Source organism: Rhodamnia argentea, chromosome 6, assembly GCF_020921035.1.
Source record: "Rhodamnia argentea isolate NSW1041297 chromosome 6, ASM2092103v1, whole genome shotgun sequence".
NCBI lineage: Eukaryota > Viridiplantae > Streptophyta > Magnoliopsida > Myrtales > Myrtaceae > Rhodamnia > Rhodamnia argentea.
The window spans coordinates 6,853,911-6,874,949 of record NC_063155.1 but is presented as its reverse complement, the minus strand read 5'-3'; the positions used below and the strand labels follow the sequence as shown (position 1 = coordinate 6,874,949).

At 38.9% G+C, this 21,039-nt stretch overlaps 2 protein-coding genes and 1 long non-coding RNA gene across 5 annotated transcripts in view; 1 reads left to right on the top strand and 2 right to left on the bottom strand.

The window, feature by feature from the left end:
* Positions 1-13: 13 nt before the first annotated feature.
* On the bottom strand, positions 14-6,152 carry LOC115744384 (lipase lipl-1-like). Its single transcript, XM_030679528.2, has 9 exons — positions 5,834-6,152; positions 4,772-4,945; positions 2,489-2,885; positions 2,119-2,399; positions 1,959-2,027; positions 1,820-1,876; positions 1,268-1,320; positions 1,086-1,161; positions 14-971 (listed from the first exon to the last, which is right to left on the bottom strand). Exons 1-9 carry the CDS (start codon positions 5,872-5,874, stop codon positions 17-19), a joined length of 2,103 nt encoding a protein of 700 aa, XP_030535388.1. The 5' UTR covers positions 5,875-6,152; the 3' UTR covers positions 14-16.
* A 1,410-nt stretch (positions 6,153-7,562) lies between these two features.
* LOC115744421 (actin-related protein 4) lies at positions 7,563-20,027 on the bottom strand. 3 transcript variants are annotated; one of them, XR_007198568.1, is made up of 21 exons: positions 19,855-20,027; positions 19,621-19,712; positions 18,972-19,148; positions 18,765-18,838; positions 16,379-16,459; positions 16,192-16,252; positions 15,996-16,045; positions 13,803-13,857; positions 12,899-12,976; positions 12,747-12,800; positions 12,233-12,286; positions 12,094-12,154; positions 11,646-11,697; positions 11,286-11,352; positions 10,067-10,129; positions 9,919-9,981; positions 9,527-9,589; positions 9,184-9,248; positions 8,780-8,848; positions 8,274-8,575; positions 7,563-7,634 (listed from the first exon to the last, which is right to left on the bottom strand). XR_007198568.1 is itself a non-coding variant. In XM_030679598.2 (20 exons), the coding sequence occupies exons 1-20, from the start codon at positions 19,865-19,867 to the stop codon at positions 8,530-8,532; spliced, it is 1,338 nt and encodes a 445-aa protein (XP_030535458.1). In that variant the 5' UTR covers positions 19,868-20,027; the 3' UTR covers positions 8,229-8,529. The 3 variants fall into 3 exon arrangements, 1 of the variants encoding a protein (XP_030535458.1); XM_030679598.2 differs by lacking the exon at positions 7,563-7,634 and having other exon boundaries at positions 8,229-8,575; XR_004015810.2 differs by lacking the exons at positions 7,563-7,634; positions 8,274-8,575; positions 8,780-8,848; ... (1 more) ...; positions 9,527-9,589; positions 9,919-9,981 and having other exon boundaries at positions 10,061-10,129; positions 11,286-11,380.
* The window catches only part of LOC125315348, a 19,427-nt gene continuing 11,790 nt past the window's right edge, over positions 13,403-21,039 (top strand). The window contains exon 1 of the long non-coding RNA XR_007198569.1: positions 13,403-13,606. This is a non-coding gene — a long non-coding RNA (uncharacterized LOC125315348). The remainder of the gene's footprint in view (positions 13,607-21,039) is intronic.

Sequence of the window (21,039 nt, the reverse complement as noted above, 5' to 3'; positions counted from 1 at the left end):
GATGTCGGTTGAGGGCTCAGGTTTTTCTCCACCAGTAGGAACGGACCTTTCCTTTCCTCTTCAACTTCATGGCCTTTTGGCTCAGTTGATGCTTTTGCCCAGGCAGCACGAGTAGCAAGCGTGACAGTACGTATGCCAACACCTCTTCACGGTGCGAGAAAGTGAAGTCCAAGTGAGCATACTCAAATTCGCTGTACGACACGTCCACTCCGGATTCCTTCATTTTGCTGTAGTGCTTCCTCACCATGGATGGCCGAATTACCTTGTCCTTCCTTCCAGCAACCAGATCAACAGGAATGTCGATAAGCCGATAGTGTTCGCCCAAATCCAATGGCTCTGAAGATCTGTAGGCCTCCTCGTTGGCAGACGCACTACCATAATCGTACATCTTGAACTTCCCACTCCGCTTCATTTGTGCCAGGTGGAGAGCTACGCGAAATGACACGCCGGGCATATCATTCATGTTGTAATGTGGTATCCCCAACACCCCAACCCAGTTTGAGCTATCCCCACCAACGACATAACTCATTAGTGTTTGAACAAGCCCTCCGACAGCAGGGTAGTTAATGAAGTCCCGCGCCAACTTATTCAGCAACAATCGGAAGAATCTGGTTGGTATGTAGAATGCAGGCACGAAAGGGGCCAATAGAGGACCTAATACGAGCAATAAATGCTCCACTAGAGTAAATGCTAAGTTAGAGTCGCCGTGAAAGCCAGCAGGGGACAGTAAAATCAATCTTGAGAGCCTATGGGGCTCTTCTTGAACTCGATTGGTAATAAGGTACATCAGCATAGCAGCTCCTCCCAAGCTATGACAGATAGCACAAAGTTTATATGGCTGATCTTCGTTCGTTTCTTCCTCACCATCAGGTTGGCTAAGCTTCAACTCCGATGTTTTAACCTCATGAATCTTGTTTATCATTGCAGGAATATCCTGAGTCCCATGCTCATTAATGGAGTACTGCCAATACCTGCATTAATTGGAGAAAGTAGAATCATAAATCCCATGCTAAACATACCCTAATTTCAGTACTCAATGCGAAAAGAGGAATAAAAAGTATAATAAACTCAAAGATATTACTCACTCTCGATAGGAGATGCTCTTGTTCACGTGTTCCCTAGATACCAGTCCACGAAAATTCCCAAGGAAAACATCAAACCCTGCAAGACAATGATAAGCTCAAAACAGAACTTCAGGAACAGCACAGATGACTGCTAGCTCATTCTCCACTAGAGTAAAAGCATATGCTTGATCATATTAACAAACCTTGATCATATGCTGCAAAAGCTGGAGAACCCACCACCCCATTCGAAACCCAACTGAGAAAAAAAAAATTGAATTTAGATTGCTTGCGTTTGCATCTCAAATAAGATACAGCATCAGCAAACTCCTAAGGCAGAAAACTTGAGTCCAAAGCTTTATTTTGTGAAATCATCTTCATAACATAGTATGCTCATCTTGTTCCTGCTAATCCTGTAATGCATGCCCCTAGAATAGTAGAATACTACTACCATTTCAACAAAAAGATATGTCTTCAACCAAAAAACAAAAAACTAAAAGATATGTCAACTCATACTTGTCTGAATTTTTTTTTTTTTAACTTATTCTTAACTAAAGAGTTTAATCTTTCTATAGTGTAATAAACTTGCATATCACCATACACTAATTGCTGACATGCTAAAAAAATTAGGAAATGGTAGAAACACCAAAGGAAAGCACTGAATTTTCGCAAACAAACCCATCAAACGACTGCATTTACTATTCGACAAAGGAAGAAACTGGTGAGATGGCACAGAATGTATAAGAGTACAAACTCACCCCATTGATGAATCCAGAATGCCATGCTGTAAGTAAACAGCCTTTCTTGCATCACGTCTGCAACAAAATAAGACACTAAGCCAACATGGAAAAGGGTTATGTTCTTAAGATGAAAATTTAGAACAAGACCAAAAGATACCGAGGTATTCTCTCCAAAAGGAGAATGTAGCCATCGGTTGTGATGACATTGATTGCTTCATATGGATACCTGAAATAGGTTTAAAGGTAAAGGAAAGAAAAGTCAAGTCTCTCCTAGGAACTAAAATCAATGTCGGACCAATGGACTACGTAGCTCTTACCCAAGCTCAGTTATCACATCCTGACATGTCCGAGCATCTGTATTAAGAGAATGATGAAAAGAAGTTTTACTTTCTGACAGAGCAGGATCATTCTCTCCCAGTGTTGCAGTGGTCACCGAGGATTCGGAAACTACGTGGTTATTATGATTGACCATATTGTGCGAGAAAATCCATCCATATAGCTTTTTACCAACTTCAGCTGGCGAAAGCAAGCAATGCGCAGCCTTGTGAACTATATCAAATATAGCTTCTATGAAGATCTCTATTGCTAGATGAAGATCCTATAAAAACAATAAATCCATTAAGCAAGGGGAAAAAAATGAGTCCCAAAGCCAAGATCATCTGCCAACATATGATAATTACTATCTACCTCAATTACTCCACGTCTCCGATCAGTAGTGCGCTGAAAAACATGATCCTTAAGAGTTTGAACCCTCTTTAAGGAAGTTAAACTGGAAGGCTTCTGTCTTTCAGATGGGGATGCCCTCACTTTCCTATAGAAGGGGAAGAAGAGTAGACGAGCTAGTATTGCCAGCAACAACTTGACGGGGACCAAAATGAGAGAAAATATGCTGTTCATCCAACCCATTCCATGTCTTTCACGTCTGGAGAAGGAGCTTGCCCTGGAGAATCGGGAGCTTTGGGATAATGGCGAAGGACACGAATTTTCATTTACATCTTCTTCCCCAGAAGAGTAGTCTAAGCTTGAAGAAGCATCCGAATCAACCGAGAGGTTGTGGACGAACTGATTGAAAGAGGACACACCACTGCAATACAAATTGAAGAAGTCAAATTCCTATAGTATTCTCCTTAGGGTTAAAGAAATATTAATACACAGACTTCTACCCTACTGGATTTCTTTTTTTCACTTATTACACTTGCAATGGCAGAGTAATTTCTTCCGGGACAAATTAAGCAAATTCTAAGCAGTCCATCAGTATGACAAAATCCTTTTATTATTCATTTTTATCCAACCATGGACAAATCATATTTAGTTCTAGTCTTATTACTCTATCCGGTGACAATTATACTTATTACAATGTAATATTTTTTAAACTCAGATATGGTCATAACAGATCTCAGTTTTAGACATGTATGAAATATTTGAGGGCCGTAGCAGACAACAAATATAAATCACGGAGATGCAATATACATAGAATAACATGCCTATGTTGATAAATGTGTTGAAACGAAGGTTAAAATGTGTTGAAAGAGGGGATGAAAATCGTGGACACTTGGCGAGCAAAGATCGTACCATGTGTTGAAGCCGCAGGAGTTGGAGCAGGACCTTTCCTTTACTATGTATTCAGAAGTATTCAGGTATATGTGTATGTATAGTCACCAGTTTATCAACAGAAAGTGAGTTTGTCAAAATATATGCAGCGTGCTCCATTGGGGGCGAGAAAATTTTTTTTAAAGGGAGCGAACCCACTTGGACAAATTCAATCATTTTGCTTTCAGATTGAAGCTGCAGGAGTTGGAGGAGGACCTTTTTCTTTACTATGTATTTATGTGCATGCAATATAACCAGTTTATCAACAGAAAGTAAGTTTGTCAAAATATAGAGAGCGTACTCCATCGGGAGGGTGAGAAATACTTTTCACAGGAGCGAACCCACTTGGACAAACTCAATCATTTTGCTTTGAGACAAAAAACATGAATATCACATATGCGATGACAGAGTAGTTTTTCTAGGACAAATTACCCTAATTCTAACCAGTTTGTCAACTCACTTTCTCAAACCAATATACAAGCAACTAACTCTGAAGCAAAAACATGAAAAGATGGCACACAGTTATAGATGTTCAATTAAGAGTGGTTTTGTTTATTTCAACATTTCTATGCATAACTTGAATCCATAGACATTGTCCTGCACTCTTTTCACAAAACATGTAACATTTTCAGCGAACAAATTTGAAGCATCATAGCAATCACGCAGAATGGCAGCTAGAGACAGGACAGCGATGGAGTAAAGCAAACAAGCTTACAACATACATATGAACACAGTTTTGTTAATGAGTGCCCTTAGGGCATTTTTCGAGCATGACATACAAGGATAATTTCAATTTCTAAGGCATTGATTAGTGCTTCAAAAATCGGGTCTCTCTCTATTTGTTTGTCTAACAAGTGTCTTGAGGACACCCGTTAAAGAAAACCCACATACATTCTTAAAAATTGTAAACACTGAATAGAAGGATCTTATATGCATCAAAGATGAAAGCGTATCAAGAGTTGTTCGTTCATCCACACAATTATTTCAAAAACCAAGGCAATTATCACAGATGGTGTTCTTTTCATAGAGAACAAGGAAAAGTACATGGTGTTGTTTCGAGCTTCGCGAGCATAAAAGTTCTCAGCCATTATCAACTGGATGAATGAGCATGCCCAATAGCCAAAGATTCAGACTCTCAAAGGGGAAAAATGATAAGAGCACTTCAATTCTATATACAATTCATTTGGTTATGTCTTTCACTGTGCTACTGTCAGAAGTATTCAAATTTCCCACTACTTTTCAAGATATAATAGATGAAAATGCTCCACAAGGCCGTGTGCACAAGTAAATTCTACATCCATTTTCTATCTATTACGGAAAAAGTTCTCACTTTATCAGAGTTAATGGATTAGTTCATGGTACACAAAGGAGAAAACTCACTGTTCCATCCACCGGGGCAATCGAGGTCCACTGAAAGTTGGCCTGAGCTCCCATCCGTTCATACCTTCAAGGATGGTAGCATTTCCAGGTAAGAAGGTCAACAGAAGTGCTGACACTCCATTCACGAACCTCACGATGTTGTTCAAGGATTCATAGGTGATAGTCTTAACCGACCTGCAGTGCAACCAACAAACATGCCCATCTATTGATTCAGCAAGTGCTCCATATACCGAAGTGTTTGTCATCTACTTAATGCCAGAGTTCGTAAATTAAGAGGAGTTCGCCAATTCTAAGATGCTAATGGACACAAATATCGAAATGGCAGCATATCAGGGTCGTAAACAATAAAGCTCCAAAGTCAAACAAAGGATGCTCAAACTCTTCCAAAGAAAAAGTATAATTCATTCTCTTATCAGTTTGTTTTATTTTCACAAGGGGGTATCAAACCTTTATCTAACTAGCTTTTAAAAGAATATGGGGGTTCATTGAAGATTTTTCAACCAAAACCAATCATGGGTTCGTTTTTTTAAGTTTTTCATGTAAAATCACTACAAGATCGAATCCAGGGAGCTCAAGCTGAAGTGCCAAGCAAATTCCTTGTCAAGTTGCTGCAAAAGGAGGACTATAAAGACCCAGACAAATCAAAAGAAGAAGGACTATGCACATCAGATCGCAGTATTACTCAAAATTAGCTAAGGAATTGCATATAGGTAGCTTCAGAAGACAATCAGGATCATCAGAACCACTCCCCTACCAAAGAAAAATTCATTGACCAGTTCATCAACATAACGGCATATCTAATGTCGCTCCACACATATGCAGCTAAACAAGATACTCAACTAGAACCAAGAATTCGACGGGAAACGATTTTTTAAAGCTCAGATTACCAATATGACCCTGCAATCAATTTGCCGATTGACAGCGCAGGATTTGCTCCGACAAGAAATACGTTCAACCCACTAAGACTTGATCTTTCCAAATGAGAAAGGTACGGTTCACATCATTCCGACCAAAAAAGCGAAACCTACAGAGGGGAGTCCCAACTCGCAAGGGGCTACTCACTCTTTGGATACGGCGAGGACGTCATCGACGAAACGCTGCATCTCGAAAGCCACACGAAGCGACGAGCTCTTCAGCAATCGATCGGGAATCAAGACCGGCTGATCTCTCGAGACATCAAACGGGAACGGAGCAGACAGATTCGATTCTGGGGTTCCGACCGCATGAATCCGAACAGCTTCCGGGGAACGAAATTCAGATGATTCCCCTGAATATTTTTAGCATTTGCAACGTCGATTCTTGCCGTAGGACAATCGAGTCGGTGGCTTCTATCGTGGGGGACTCGACCCCACGTGGATGCCTGTGATTGGGCCGACATCTGGTCGTGTCAAAGTTCCTGACCCCACTCAGATCAAGAAATGACACACTTACCCCAGATTTCTGAAAACTTACGATAAAATATATGAAAATCGGCACGTCTGTTTGAGTAAAAAAAAAAATTGCGAATTATTTCTTCAAACTATTACGTATTTAGTTTGTTGAAAATACTCGGTCAATGAAACATTATTTGCGATCAAAGAAAATATTCAAAACTAAAGGATGAGTTTGTTTCGCTAAAAATACATGATTTAAGAATTATTTTTTAAAACATTATTACTTAAGTCACTTGAAAAAATGAAAATAACAAAAAATGTCTAGACGTATGTTATTATCAATATATAAAATGTTCTTTTATTGATTAATTATTGTAAATAATACATGTAATCATTTTTAAAGAAATTATTTTCAAATCATTTATTTTTCGCGAAATAAACGGAATCAAAATTAAGAAAAATAAACTTTCTAATCTGAAAAGGGACAAAGATTTTTCCTCAAAAATGATTTCTATAAAAAAATATTTTTCATCTAGAATAATTTTTTTTTCCCGAAACAAGCACTCATTTTCCAAGAATTGTAAATATTAGTAATTCAACGAGGAGAGCATGCAATAATGATTCAACATTCTTAAGTAATAATGAGCAACTCCGACCAAAAAAAAGTAATAATGAGCAATGTTGACCCAAAAAAAAGTAATAATGAGCAACGGTCACGCCACATCAGCACTGTGCATCTGTGGACATAAGATACTTTCGAGAAGAAGGCGGCTAATGACAGCAAGTCGAGGGCCGCGAGGTCAGGCGTGGACGGCGAGGATTCAAAGGGACACGTGGACGGTGGCGATTAAAGGGGCGTGGATTTCGTGTGAGCGGAGAGACTCGACAGAGGAGATGAATCGCGTAGAAGTAAGGAAGGAAGCGTGGCTCGTGCGTGTCGTGAGTCCAATTTACTCGGAGAATTCTCGGTGCCGCGCTAAGAGGTCGCTTCTAAACATTGCAATATCGAAAGAATCATTCAATATTTTTGCGGAGTTTGGACGAATTCTCATGTCCGCGACAAGAGCCCCATTTGCCAAGATTCTTCGCTTGTATCCTAAATCCCTTCGAAACAACAATTCCGAGCGATTGCGAAATTCCCGTAACCACCTAGTCCATCATCGATCAAGCGGTCAGTTCCTGTGAAACCCGCACGCGATGGCTCGAATCATTCCATCCCCGTTCAGGATCGAGTCTAAACGACATTTTCCGGCTGCGCCGATGGAGTATCGTGAAAACCGGTTCCCTGAAAGGCGCTAATAATGCTTAGATGACGAGACGCCCGAGAATCTGCAATCTATAGGAAGATTAGTCCATTCTGGAGCAGCAACATTGAGGTAATGAACGGTAATGAACGCCATGCGAGACGCGAGTGTGAATTAGTTCAGTCTCTGTCAAATTTTCCTACGGAAAATATAGCAACTACAACTTGGGATTTCAATAAGCGTACCCTAAGTTGACCCATAAAAGCAAAGACGAAACTAGTCCCCACAGCCGAGCCATTCTGAGCCAAATTTTCCTACGGAAAATATTAGGGGTGAGCGGTTCCCGGTCCGGTGCGGTCCGGTTCCCATCAAAAACCGGGAATCGGACCGGTGGTCCCGGTTCCCACTTTTCGAAACCACGGACCGGACCGGCCACCCTCGGAACCGGGAACCGAACCGGACCGTCGGGCGGTTCTAAGGGTTTCTGGTCCGCGGTTCAGAAAAATGGATACACATTTTGATAAAAGATGCGATCGAGCTCAAGATCGAGGAAACAAGGGTCAATGTACCATAAATTCGGCGGAGTCAAGGCCTCTTCAATTGGTAGCTCTAGATCGAACCATAAATGACCTAAACCTAAACAAAAAGTAAACGTTAAGTTTGTTTTTTAAAAAAAAAAAATTTAAAAAGGACCGGTCCGGTTCTGGGCCCTAGAACCGGGAACCGGACCGCCCGGTCACCTGTTCCAATTTGAGGAACCCGGAACCAGACCGGATCCCCCTAAAACCGGGAACCGGACCATCGGTCCCGGCCCGGTCCGGGTGGTCTTTTTTGCTCACACCTAGAAAATATAGCAACTACAACTTGGGATTTCAATAAGCGTACCCTCAGTTGAGCCATAAGAGCAAAGATGAAACTAGTCCCCACAGCCGAGCCATTCCGAGCTAGGCGGAGCTGGTATAGCTGCTTAATTCCAAACCTATCAAACTTGGCCACAATGCGACTTCCAATCTGAGTACTCTGACATAACCCTAATTGGATTCAGTCTCCCAAACATCTTTCTTCCACTCCAACAAGAGGAATTCAAGAGATCATCCCAACAATTGACCCTAGACATTGTAGAAGCACCAGGAGCATCAAATCACGGGCATTTTCTCTGAACATATGAAGCACCATGTTCCTCGTACCTGAATTGGATTCCCAATTTAGATTTAGTGCCCGGCAGAGAACAAACTGAATATGGAATACCAAAGAGTCCAACTTCAATGCAAACTTTAACAAGAGCAACGGAAGCCGGAAATTTTCCCTGATTCTTATCCAGACTTCATATATCAAAAAAGATCAACTTCACTGCTATAGGTGAAAACTGGAACCTTAAATCCAAAACTTACTCGGTCTTTGAGAACCACATCTGCTGAAATGATCCGAGAGATGCCAATATACTTCCTCCTATCCAAACACTGCACAACCCCATACTTGGCATTAGGAGAGCAATAGGCATAAATCATTCAAAAACACCATGAAATATTTGTCTAGGGAACTGGGCAACTGCAAGGAGGATGGTTGCCAATTGCAGCATGTAAGCTATAAGATGATCGCCGACATTGTAGCTTCTGTGATCCTTGACAATCAAAGCCACTCATTCTAGAGCACTTTTGAATGCTAAGATTATATCGGTCCATCCCTTTCAGATATTATTCTCTCGCTTGGATATTATATCCTTTCTATCCTAGCACTGTGCAAGGGTAATATGAAATGGGTCCGAGAGAAGAATTTTAGGGAAAGTTCAAACTACCTGAATCTTCTTTCAGTTGTATTCCCACTGGCCAATACTTTTACTCTAGCAGCTTGAGGGGATTCCTGCACATTGAGAACTCTATAGAATTACAAAGCTCAATACTCTTATTCAACAGAACAAATTGAGTATTAATTTAGGGAATTGAGAGCTCACAAATCTATCAACTGCTACAAACAATGAATAAGAATAGAACCACGTGTCAGATAAATAATATATACATAGAGTCATAGAACTCCAAAATTGTATTTCATACTAGAGATAAGCAATACATAACAGAAACCCGTTCCCCTCAACAGGCAGTAAGAAAACTTAAGTATACATTCACTAAAGCAAAATATACCTCTAGCAAGTCTTTCTCAAGACGTTCCTTCAACTGCTGCATCGATGCAGTGCCACCCGCAAGCTTTAAAGAGATGAATGAAAAAATCAACCTCATTTCAAGAACTTACAACCAGTTGAACATTGGTCTACATTTTATGCCATCACATTGCTCTGCATACAATTACCATTGCATGCCTTGCATGCACATGAGTGTGCACATAAGGGGAGAAGAGAGAGGAGAGCTGCCAAAATCACTCCCATTTTACAGAAATACAACCACAAAGAATACTTCCATTATATAGACTGGCATCTCCTAAGCATGTTGAAGGATTCCATAAAGAATGCTTGGCATATCAAAACTAAAATTAGAGGATTTAAGCTTAGGTAAACAAGAGTTGATTAACGTTTTACCAGAATACTACTAAACAGTTCTCTTCGGATGTCAACGTCACACTTGTTAATACTCTCAATAACCTGCAAAAATAGAATGATTTAGCAAGAGATGTTTCTATACTAAAAGAGTACAATCTAGACAAAGGGAGAAGGAAAAAGAAATCACCATCTGGGATAATCCACGAACAGAAGGAGCAAACTCTGAGAAACTCTCCATGCCGGGAATTGTCTGTTTTCCACATGCAAAGTTAAAATCCTAAATAAGTAAATGCATGCCAAAGAAACAGCATTTCCAAAAAAATTGATGTGGAAAGATACCGACCCATTTCCTACCCATAGGTTCAACAATCAGCGACAGAGATATATAGGTGCACAATACAATTTCAACGATTTCAGTGATTACAAAATCAGGCAATTTGGCATGAACATTCATGAGTATACAACGCCTAATTCTTCCTAAAAAAGAAACTTAAAGACTCAATCAACCATGGGGTCCATGATACAAAAGCATGACCAAATAGCTGAGGCTTCACAGTTGAGTTAACTACTAAGATCTTCTACAGAGAACTAAGCTGAATGAACATGCTCTTTAGGAAATTAAAAACCAAAAAGCTGTATACTTTCAGGAAGTAATGACATTCTGCAAGTCCATAGTCTAAAGAGGTAGTCAGAAAGCAAACATACGAAAGAAGGCAACAGATGAGGAACCCTCATAAACAGTTAAAAGACGAAAATCTCATAACAAAGAAATTGCCTCCATACAGAACTCGCTAAGGTGAAAAGCTGAGCAGATCACTAAGGACAGAGATGTATTTACAAAAATTATTAGCGTAGAGACCTAAAACCACACAGAACTCTCCAATTGGCGAAAGCAGGAATATTGTAGAACCTAAGATTTTCTAAGAGGTGAAGAAAGTGGAGATATTGACAATGGAGGCGAAGAGAATAATTTTGTTTGGAAAGGATAAAAAGTGAAGGTGCAGAAGATGAGGAGAAATATAATTCTTTTGTTAGGGTAAACTAAATGGCCAATTCCACATTTTTTCTCCACCCAATCAAATGGCCAAGAAATGTGGGCCTGGGAGAAATCTTTTGCCCACGGAAATCTCTACCTCAATTTCCACTATGCCTCCCAAACACTAGAATCTACATGTTTTCTTTCCCTATTTTCCTGTCCACACTTTTTCCTTGGTGCCAAGCATAGAATAATGCATCTTTCTTATAAGGTAGAACCATCAGATGCAACCAAGTCTATCGTTGTTAAGGAATTGTAAATATTTCAGTCATAACAGATTATCAAACAGGACCCAAGCAAGCATTTTGAAGGGTAATAAGAGAAAACATGTAAAATTTGCATCCAAGTCAACTGGCTAGTGGCTGCCTACCTGAGCTAGGGACGGATTGAACAGAACATCAGGAATCTTAAATCTGTCAGCCCCAATTTCAATTGTCCTGCATTATGCAGAAGAACAATGCAAGATTGAAGTGAAATGAGTGATTCTGAACTGTTATAGCACCACAACATCACCAAAAAAGGCCACAAATAAAGCATCACAGTAAAGCCTTTGACTATTAAGCCACAGCTATGTGAAACTTCTGAGCTAAGAGTGCTCCATTTAGCATGCAAATGATCTTGAAAAGGTAAGAGGTATTTAAATATACTAGACAGAACACATTCCAAGAGATCGCCCAAATTAGGACTTTGTAAGCAATAAATTGTCAAGCAGAGAATTTAAGAAACTCACTGGCCATCAGGTAGCTCATACGGGGTCATCGGAATATTTGCATATGCACTCTCTGAAAAAAGATATGAATTCTATCAAACATAAGAATTTCCAGGAGATGTATCTCAGTCAAGATTTGAGATTTCATATGAAAACGATATTCCCATATCAATCATATCAAATAACTAGCAGATGTATCTGACTCAACTTTTGAGAATTCTTAAAGCTGCAGATTATAACAAGGCAATATTCACAGGCCTGAAAGAACGCAGCTTGGACAAAAAGCGGCGCATGGCCAGTCACAGTGGGCTTGCTAAATCATGCATCAGAATAACTGCTGTATACATGCATCGGATACAAACAGGACATGTACATATGAACCGGCCAAGAATTGACAGTTGGATGAGTAAAGAGAACACAAAGACGATAATCTTCGCAGGGTAAAGAACCAGAGCCAAAGATTGAGTACCATCATAGGGACTATCTGGAGCACGGCATACAGAATCCTTGATATCACTAGCAATTACCCTCTGTCATAGGAGAAGATTTAGCAGCAATATGGAGCATGTGGCATCTGAACTACAAATCATTTACAGAAAATGACATACCTGGGAATATAGTCTGTAGCTTTCCGTTGTGCTTGGAAAATCAACATCAAATGACTACACAATGAACAGAACGAGAAAGTCATAACATGAGCAACTCCACTTGCGCCTTTAGTTTGAGATATACATAGCCTTGAGGATCGATCTCAAAGGTCCAAAACACAGACGTATGGGGCCAAAAAAAAGGTAAACGTATGAAGAGATTCTTAGATAATATTTTGGAGATTTGGAATTCCAGGCTAACGAAAAATCTCTTTTAACCTCATAGACTAGGTAAAACTCGAGCTGAAGCTTGGGTATGTAGCCCAAACATGAGATTGTTTGCACTTGGGTGGTTTGAGGAATCGAACATTGCCGTGTGCCTAATCTACACGCACATGTCTGCTCCTTAACCACTAAACCAACACCAAGGGGCTACGAAAACATTTCTCTGGACAGGCCTAAATTAGGAAATAGAATGCAACCAAAAATACTAAACCCCCAAGTAGATGAAAAATGCCAATAAGCAAGATAAAACCTGAAACTCTCCCGGACGTACTTCCTTTCTCTTAAACGAATATCTAGGTCTTATCTGCAAAACACAATATGAAATGCTTATGACCTACTAGGAACTAAGAATTCAAATGCAGAGGGCAAGCAAAAAATGAACTTCCAGAAGAGAATATTTACCTTGATACCTTTGCTTTCCAAGCTCTTCAACAAGCAATCGGTTAGAAATTCTCCTCCAATAGGTGAAGTCGCCACACCCTATCAGTGCATGAATATTGTCAGAGCAAAAAGTACCAAACAAAACCCAGCGGAAGCTTCCAGAAAGACAACCTACACAACTTCAAGTAGCGCAGCACATTGACAAACCCTCCATCGAAGGTAGCATCTATCATCTTATCGCGACAGAAAAATTATTGCACAGGAAAACAACAATTTATTGAAGGCAAAATGATACAAATGGTCCATGAACTTTGGCCTAATGTGCAATATGATCCTTGATCTTTTAATTTGTTCATTGCTGTCGTTGAACTTTAGCCCCATGTGGAATGACGTCCTTGAACTTTCAGTTTGTTCAATGTGATCCCTGGACTTTTTTTTACATAATCAATTTAATCCCTGAACTATATGAAAATGTTCAATATTGTCCCTAAACTTAAACAAATGGAAAGACAACATTGGACATTTCATACAGTTCAGGAACTACATTGAACATGTATAAAAAATCCGGGGACCATATTAAAAAAATTAAAAATTCAAGGTAGTCATTGCACATCGGGCTAAAGTTCAATGACTGCGATGAACAAATTAACAGTTTTAGGGACCACATTGCATATTAAAGCAAAGTTCAAGGACCATTTGTGTCATTATCCCTTTATTTTACACTTGTCTGTGTAAGTCATATAAGGGGAAAGAGCAAACGCTCTAATCTCAAGAATCCTATACTCTGTGCTACACAAAGAAGGTAATTAAGTAGCCAAAACTGAACAAAAGGAATTTTAGCAATCCTGTATGAAAGAGTTGAACAGAAATCCACTACTGAGCAATTTGACAAATCACAATTAAAAAGGCTGGAAGAGGACAACACCTTTTGAAGAACATAACCATCATGTACTGGAGCCACTGTGGTTGATCCTCCACCACTGAAAGTTTCAGTTTTACATTGAAATGAATCAGTGCAAGCAGTAGAATTCTTTTTAATCTACTAAGGAAGTGGTACATTAATGCAATATATAGCAGACATCCGAAAAATTAGAGATTACTCCAAAGGCGTCTCTCCATCACGCAAAACCATGGCTCATGACTAGACTCCAAGTAGCTCGACCACCCAATAGACTGACCCATCATTTCGGCATGCTTGGCTCGACATATGAGCACATCATGTGATTTCTTTTATAGGCCAGTTCCACTGGATAAACGTGCATTTGTCCGTGACATTTTTTACCTCAAACTCTCAACTACATAAGTTGGACTAACATCATCTAAAAGTCCAGCAGAAGGTCAAATCAGCCCTTTTTTCTCCAATAATGAATTGTTTGTCATAATTATAAAATGCGAGTATTCATGTTCAATTATATACGCTTCCTTCTCATCCTTTTCCTCTAAGGAGATGTGAACTGTCATTTGGTGATATATTTCACACTCACACTACCCCTATGTGAGCGCTTCCTATCATCATTGGATGATTTGAAAACTGAATAAGATCTCCAGGGATGCTCATACTTCTTGGAAGCATATGATAACATGGGAAAAGAAAGGACATGCACAATTTTCAAGACCTAGCAACTCTATTTGTTTGATATTCAGACAAGTCCGGCAATTCAGCAATGAATTGAACTTTAACAAAAAGCAAAATGGCAATTGTTTGTACAGTACATTCGGTTATTGAAAATGCTCCAGTTCCTATAAGCGAAAAAATTGGTCAAAAATTGTTTTAGTATTTAGTAGCCTGTCCTGCTTTCAGTAATTCTGTAAGATGAAAACAGGTTTAGTAAAAACTAGAAAATAACAAGATGGTATTTGTATTTGTTTTTAAGATGAAATTAGAATCTAAAATCTATGAAAAGGCTTAACTGATGTTAAAGCATACTTTGAGATGTAAGATGAAAAATAAGTACAAATTGTGCAGAAAGAAAAACTTCCAATGAAAATGAAAACTGAAGGGCCGGTTTGGTATGCCAAAATATTTTCAGTTTTCGTTTAAATGAGAATTAAAATGAAAATAGTTTTCATTTTCATTTTTCTGTTTTACTTGAAAAGGTGTTTGTTGTAAACACGTTTGGTGGTGTTATTTACACGATACAAAAGAGTTGTGGTACTTGTAAAAAATTCTCGATCGATTAAATAAAAGACAATAATCAATCTACTCTTGATGTTCTGTTATTTCATAAAACTATTTGGAAAAAAATGGCTAATTAGGTTTCTATTTCCTATTTTTTAATACTTTTCTTTGGATTTTCTTTCACCATTTTAGCAACATCTTTGGTGAAGATTCTTGAAACTCCAACAAAGCTACCACTTCTCTAAAGCAAAGCTTCAGTATCACACCAGAAAAACAAGGGAAGAGAGAAGATCTTGGGTGGTGTTCGGAGCTTGAAAACTCCAGATTCTAAGCTAACCATCTTCTTTTGTTTTTTTCTTCTTTTTGAAGCTTGAAATTTTGAATGCCTTACAGGTTTATAGATTGAAGCTTTATAGATTTATAGAAGCTTCAAGCTCCTGTAAAAGTTTCAACTAAAGCTTTATCGTGAATGAAAAACGGTGGAATAGTTGATGAAAAAGACGAAAAATCGAAGATGAGAGAGAAAGATGGAAGAGAGGCTGCACTGTCATTTGAGGCGAAAAAGTACAAACAACTAAAAGCTTTTTTCACTCTTCTAGTTACAAAAAAGGAAAACACCCACTTCCGTGTGCAGTTAAAAACTGATTACCCATTGCACCAAAACACATTTTCATGATGACTTTCTCTCTCACTTGTTACTGAAAATAAAAATCTGAATTTTTTTGTAAATAGCTGTGAAAATGTTGTCCAATACCAACGAAGCTACTAAAAGATGTAAGTCAAACCATCCAGGCTAAAAAACAAGATTGCTACTAATTCTGCATATAAAGTTGAGAAATGCAAAAAACTTCAAAAATAGTGCAATCAATAGGCTACAGGTTCGAAATTGCACAATTTAGAGAAGAAGGGAAAAAAAAAAAAAAAAAGAACCCAACAATTAGGAATGGGGCAACAACAGAGAAACGAAGAAGATCACGAGTTGAAGATAAAAAATTATACCAATCAACTACTAAGGAAGTGGCACGCCCAGATGCAAAAGAAGTGAGGACCTGCATGAACATTTACTGAATGAGGACCTCGCATATGTGACATGACATACAATTGAAAGGACTATCCGACCAAAAAGAAAATTGAAAAAAAAGTACATATGTTGATAAGCAGTTCAGCAAAGGAAAAGGAAGGAGCAAGGGCATACAGCATTCTTTGCCAAAAACAAGGCAGGAACTTTATACTTTTCAAACATAAGTTCAGTTGCCCTGTCAATTATGAAAATCAAGCTCAATCATCAATAAACATTTGTTAAGTCATGAAGAGCACCGAGATATTGGTTAAGGCAGTCTGGCAAGTAGCATCAGCCTCACATTCTCTACAAATTCACTTACTTTTCTCGTTGTTGCTGAGGGTTGGAAGATGGTTCTGCAAGAAGCATCGGATGCTCTGTTGGATCAATTAGAAGACATTCCCTGCAAAAGAAAAGGACCGGGCATGATAAATGCAAAAAATCTAAAATAATAGAGAATACAACTGCGTTAAACTGAAAAATGCAATAACTTTCTTGAAAAGGAAAAGAAATAGAGGTCTATCGTACCCACCAAAAGCATTGGCCAAAAGCTCTGAATTTTCTGATCATGATCAGATAACCGAGTTATACAGAAGGTTTGTGCGTACAATTAGAGCACATGAAGTTAAGGAGGCATTAAAGAAGATGAAAACTGGTAAAGCCTTGGGACCCGATGGTGTCCCTATTGAAGTGTGGAGATGCTTAGGGGATGTGGCAATAAGTTGGTTGTCTAACATTTTTAACAAGATTCTCCAAACTAATAAGATGCCCGATGAATGGAGGAAAAGTATGCTTGTGCCTATCTGCAAGAATAAGGGGGATATCCATAATTGTTCCAATTATAGAGGCATTAAGCTTATGAGCATACAATGAAGTTGTGGGAGAGAGTTATTGAGCATTGTTTAAGAATACAGACCAAGGTCTCTATAAATCAATTTGGATTTATGCCAAGAAGATCTACCATGGAGGCTATCTTCTTAATACGACAATTGATGAAGAGATATCGAGAAAAGAAGAAGGACCCGTATATGGTGTTTATTGATCTCGAGAAAGTGTATGATAGGGTTCCAAAAAAGGTTCTGTGGTAGGTTCTTGAGAAGAAAAAAGTACCTTCAAAGTATGTATAGGCAATCAAGAATATATATCATGGTGTTACTACATGTGTAAAGGCTTGTAATGGCACCTCAACTTATTTTCCAATCACAATAGGCTTACACTAAGGTTCTACTTTGAATTATCTTTTTGCCCTACTTATGGATGAGCTAACAAAAGATATCCAAGATGAAGTGACGTGATGTATGCTATTTGCGGATGATATTGTGCTTATTAATGAGACCAGGGCTGGGATTGGCGCTAAATTATAATTATGGAGAAGCACGTTGGAGTCTAAAGGATTCACGTTAAGTCGAAGTAAGACCGAATACATGAAATGTGAGTTCAACACGTCAAGAGGAGGAGATCAAGAATCCGTTAATATGCTCGGATAGGAGGTACCTAAGAAAGATGCTTTTAAATATCCGGGATCAATATTGCAAAAAGAGGGAGAGATTGATGAGGATGTGAGCCGTAGAATCGGAGCGGGTTGGATGAAATGACGCAGTGCATCATGATTTTTGTGTGATCACAAAATTCCTCTTAGGCTAAAAGGAAAATTTTATAAAACAATAGTAAGGCTTGCAATGCTATACGGAGCTAAATGTTGGCCGGCACAAAAGCAACAAGAGCATAAAATGGGAGTAGCTGAAATGAGGATGTTAAGGTGGATATGTGGTCATACAAGAATGAATAAGATAAGAAATGAAGATATTCGACGAAAAGTTGGAGTAATACCGAAAGCGTAAAAGATGAGAGAACATAGATTGAGATGGTTTGGGCATATTCTTCGAAAATCCCTAGATGCTTCGATAAGAACAGAAGTTTTTTACCGAGAGCATGACATGAAGAAAGGAAGAGGGCGGCCGAAACTTACTTAGGGGAAAGTAGTAAAACAAGATTTAATGAAGTGGTAAATAGATTGGCGTACGGTTTGTCTTAGGATGGAGTGGAGGAAAGCTATTAGCATTATGGAGAGGCAGAATTCATATGTTTTATTCTGTCCTTTTTAGTACTTTTTCTCTATATATATTTATATATTTTTATTTTTGTATAAGTATCTCCTTTCCCTCAATCGGTCTTGCTTTTATTTTATTTATTTTTGGGTTCATCAACTGCGGATCCCAACTAATTTGGGATAAAGGTGATATTGATGCTGATCGGATAGCCGAGTTCCACTCATATAGAGCCCATACAATGGATATAATCCCATAGGAAAACAGCTCAAGTTCAATAAGACCTCAATAGACTATACGTGGCATAATTTTAAGCTCCCCGATCACGTTATGCTCGTGACATATCATGGTTCCTGATCATGATATGCCCATGACATACTAAGTTTCTCATAGCCATTATTCTTAGACAGTACATGTTATATCCTACGCAAACAAACCATTTACTAAAAGGTATCCAGGCCTTAGATTGGAACTTCCAGCTCTTGCCGAAAGAGGGCCAAAGATACAAATGAAAGTTATGGAAACAAAGTCGTGACTGTGATAATGGAACTGGTTATGACTACCAGAAAAGATTAACTCATTTATTCAACATAAAATCTAGATCAAGGATGCAAGCCACACATAAACCCGACTAAAGTGTGCCTCTGCTGAATAAACTACCTGAAAGCATGTTCCCATATATTGTCAACAATATCCCAATCCGCGACAATTCCATCCTTGAAAGGCGATACGACCTGACCAAAAGTAAAATAGACAATGAAACAGCATTAAGATACCACATATCCCCAACATTGCTGTTGCTTTGGTAAGAAATTAGATGGCCCCCATGTACACATTCAGAATAACAGTAGGTGCTCAGTAGCTTACCTCCATGTGATCCCTGCGATATCCTAGAGCCTGAGATCCCACATACAATTTCCGCTTTCCCTTATTTTTATCAGAATCAGGTGTTTTGACATTGCTCTTAGCCTCCGTGGCTGCTCCAGAGTTTGTATCGGTATTTGCAGCATCGTCAACTTCCATTTGATCGATCGAACCCACAACCTAATGAAACGCATTATATATATGTAAATCCTCTCGACCAAAACCATAGTCCACCAAAGAAAAAAGGTAATGAATCATAATGTTACACCAATGCATGTTAACAACTCCTAAACCTTTAATGCCTTGGAACAAGTGGAGATCCATGACTTCCCCCAGTAATTACCCCCAAGAGGGACAATACATATTATCAAATAAACCACACGGGCAGAACCCATTGGGGAAAAACTGTATAGAAAGGTTCGATATAAGAAATAACAAGCAGTTTGACCCCAAAAAAAAGAAAAAAAAAGAAAATAACAAGCAGACTCCACAGGCTCTAACCCAGTTCAGCGGACAGCTCAATTGGTGCATAAATGGGCTAAAATACGGACAAATTTTTCAATGAAGCCCAGAGTCACTGGCACAGCAGCAGCTGCATTGTCCTTCCTTAAACTCGTTTATATTCAATTCGCCTAAGAAAAGAGCAACTCACAGAAGGAAAAACGGCCTTGGGAGCATCTTCACCGGCGTAACCGGCCTTGCAGGTGTGCGAACCCAAGTCGATGACTATCGCTGACACTTCATCTGCAAGAGGAAACAAAATTTCGGCGAGTAAGACAACGTCAATCCCGACCGCCTGTGCCCCCGCAAGACCGGCAGAGCGGCGCGTCAAGCAGAGAATTGGCGGAGAACGCGCTTCCGAGCGGCGAAGGATCGAGGGACTCACCGCCTCCGTACATGATCGCGGGTCCGAGGGAAAACCGGAGAGGGTAGAGAGAGCGGGAAACGGCTTCGAGCTTCGCGGGGGGAAGCTCGTTAGGGTTTTAGAAACTTAAAGAGTCTCAGTGAGAGGGAGCGAGGAAGAGTTTCGAACCTCGACCGTTAACTTCTGTAGCAACTAGAAATGCCCAGAAATTAACAAAATCCGTTTTAAAAGAGAGAGATTTAAACTTATTTATAACTTCATCAATTAATTTCGACCAAAAAAAGAAAACTTCATCAAGTAATAAATCAATCTCCGGTAAAAAAAAAATATTATTCAATAAATCTATAGAAAAAAGAGCAGTATTTTCTTTTTAATTATAATCGAATAGTAAACCAGGAAAAATGGTATTTTCCTTATCTAATAAAAATTGCAAATTTCTCATAACAAAAGGGAAAGATTATAATAACAAAAAAGTAATAAACATATTGTGCGGATATCATTTCAGTTCTAAACATTTTCATTTGGCCAATTTATTCATAATTTTTTTTTATGATTTATCAATGTAGCCCTTTTGACAAATTTTGACCAGAAATTAATTGACACAATCGATTCCGATGTGAATATTTTTCTTTTCTTTTTTATTTTGTTTTTGTTTTTGTTTTGTACACGGCTCGCGAGGGTTGTTGGCATTGGGCAAGGGTGTTACAACCCTCTCTGGCCATTGGGCGAGGCCCACGATGCCCTCTCCAAATTTAGGCATGGCTGCACCGCCCGGATCTAGTGAGGGCTTGCATTGGCCACCGTTGAGACTACTCGCGGAAGGAAATAAGAAAGAAAAAAGGAAAAGGAAAGAAAAAGGAACAAAAGAAAAAAAATGAAAAATTATTAAAAATTGTCCATGATAACTCTGATTTGTGCCATATAGGATAACCAACTTCCATGTCGGTGATTTCTGCCCAAAATTGACCCAAATGGCTACATTGATGAATGGCCAAAAGGTTTAGAAGTAAATTGGCAAATTAAAAGATTTATGATTGAATTCCCATCCGTACAAATGATTTAAGACTTTTTTCGATAATTTTCCTTAATAAAGGTGAAGCTTTTAATACATGAGTTATATCATGGGTTTTGTAAATTTATCTATTTTTACGTATTTCTTCATCCTCTATGGAACAATTTTCTTTGTATAATGTCTTTTTTTTTTCT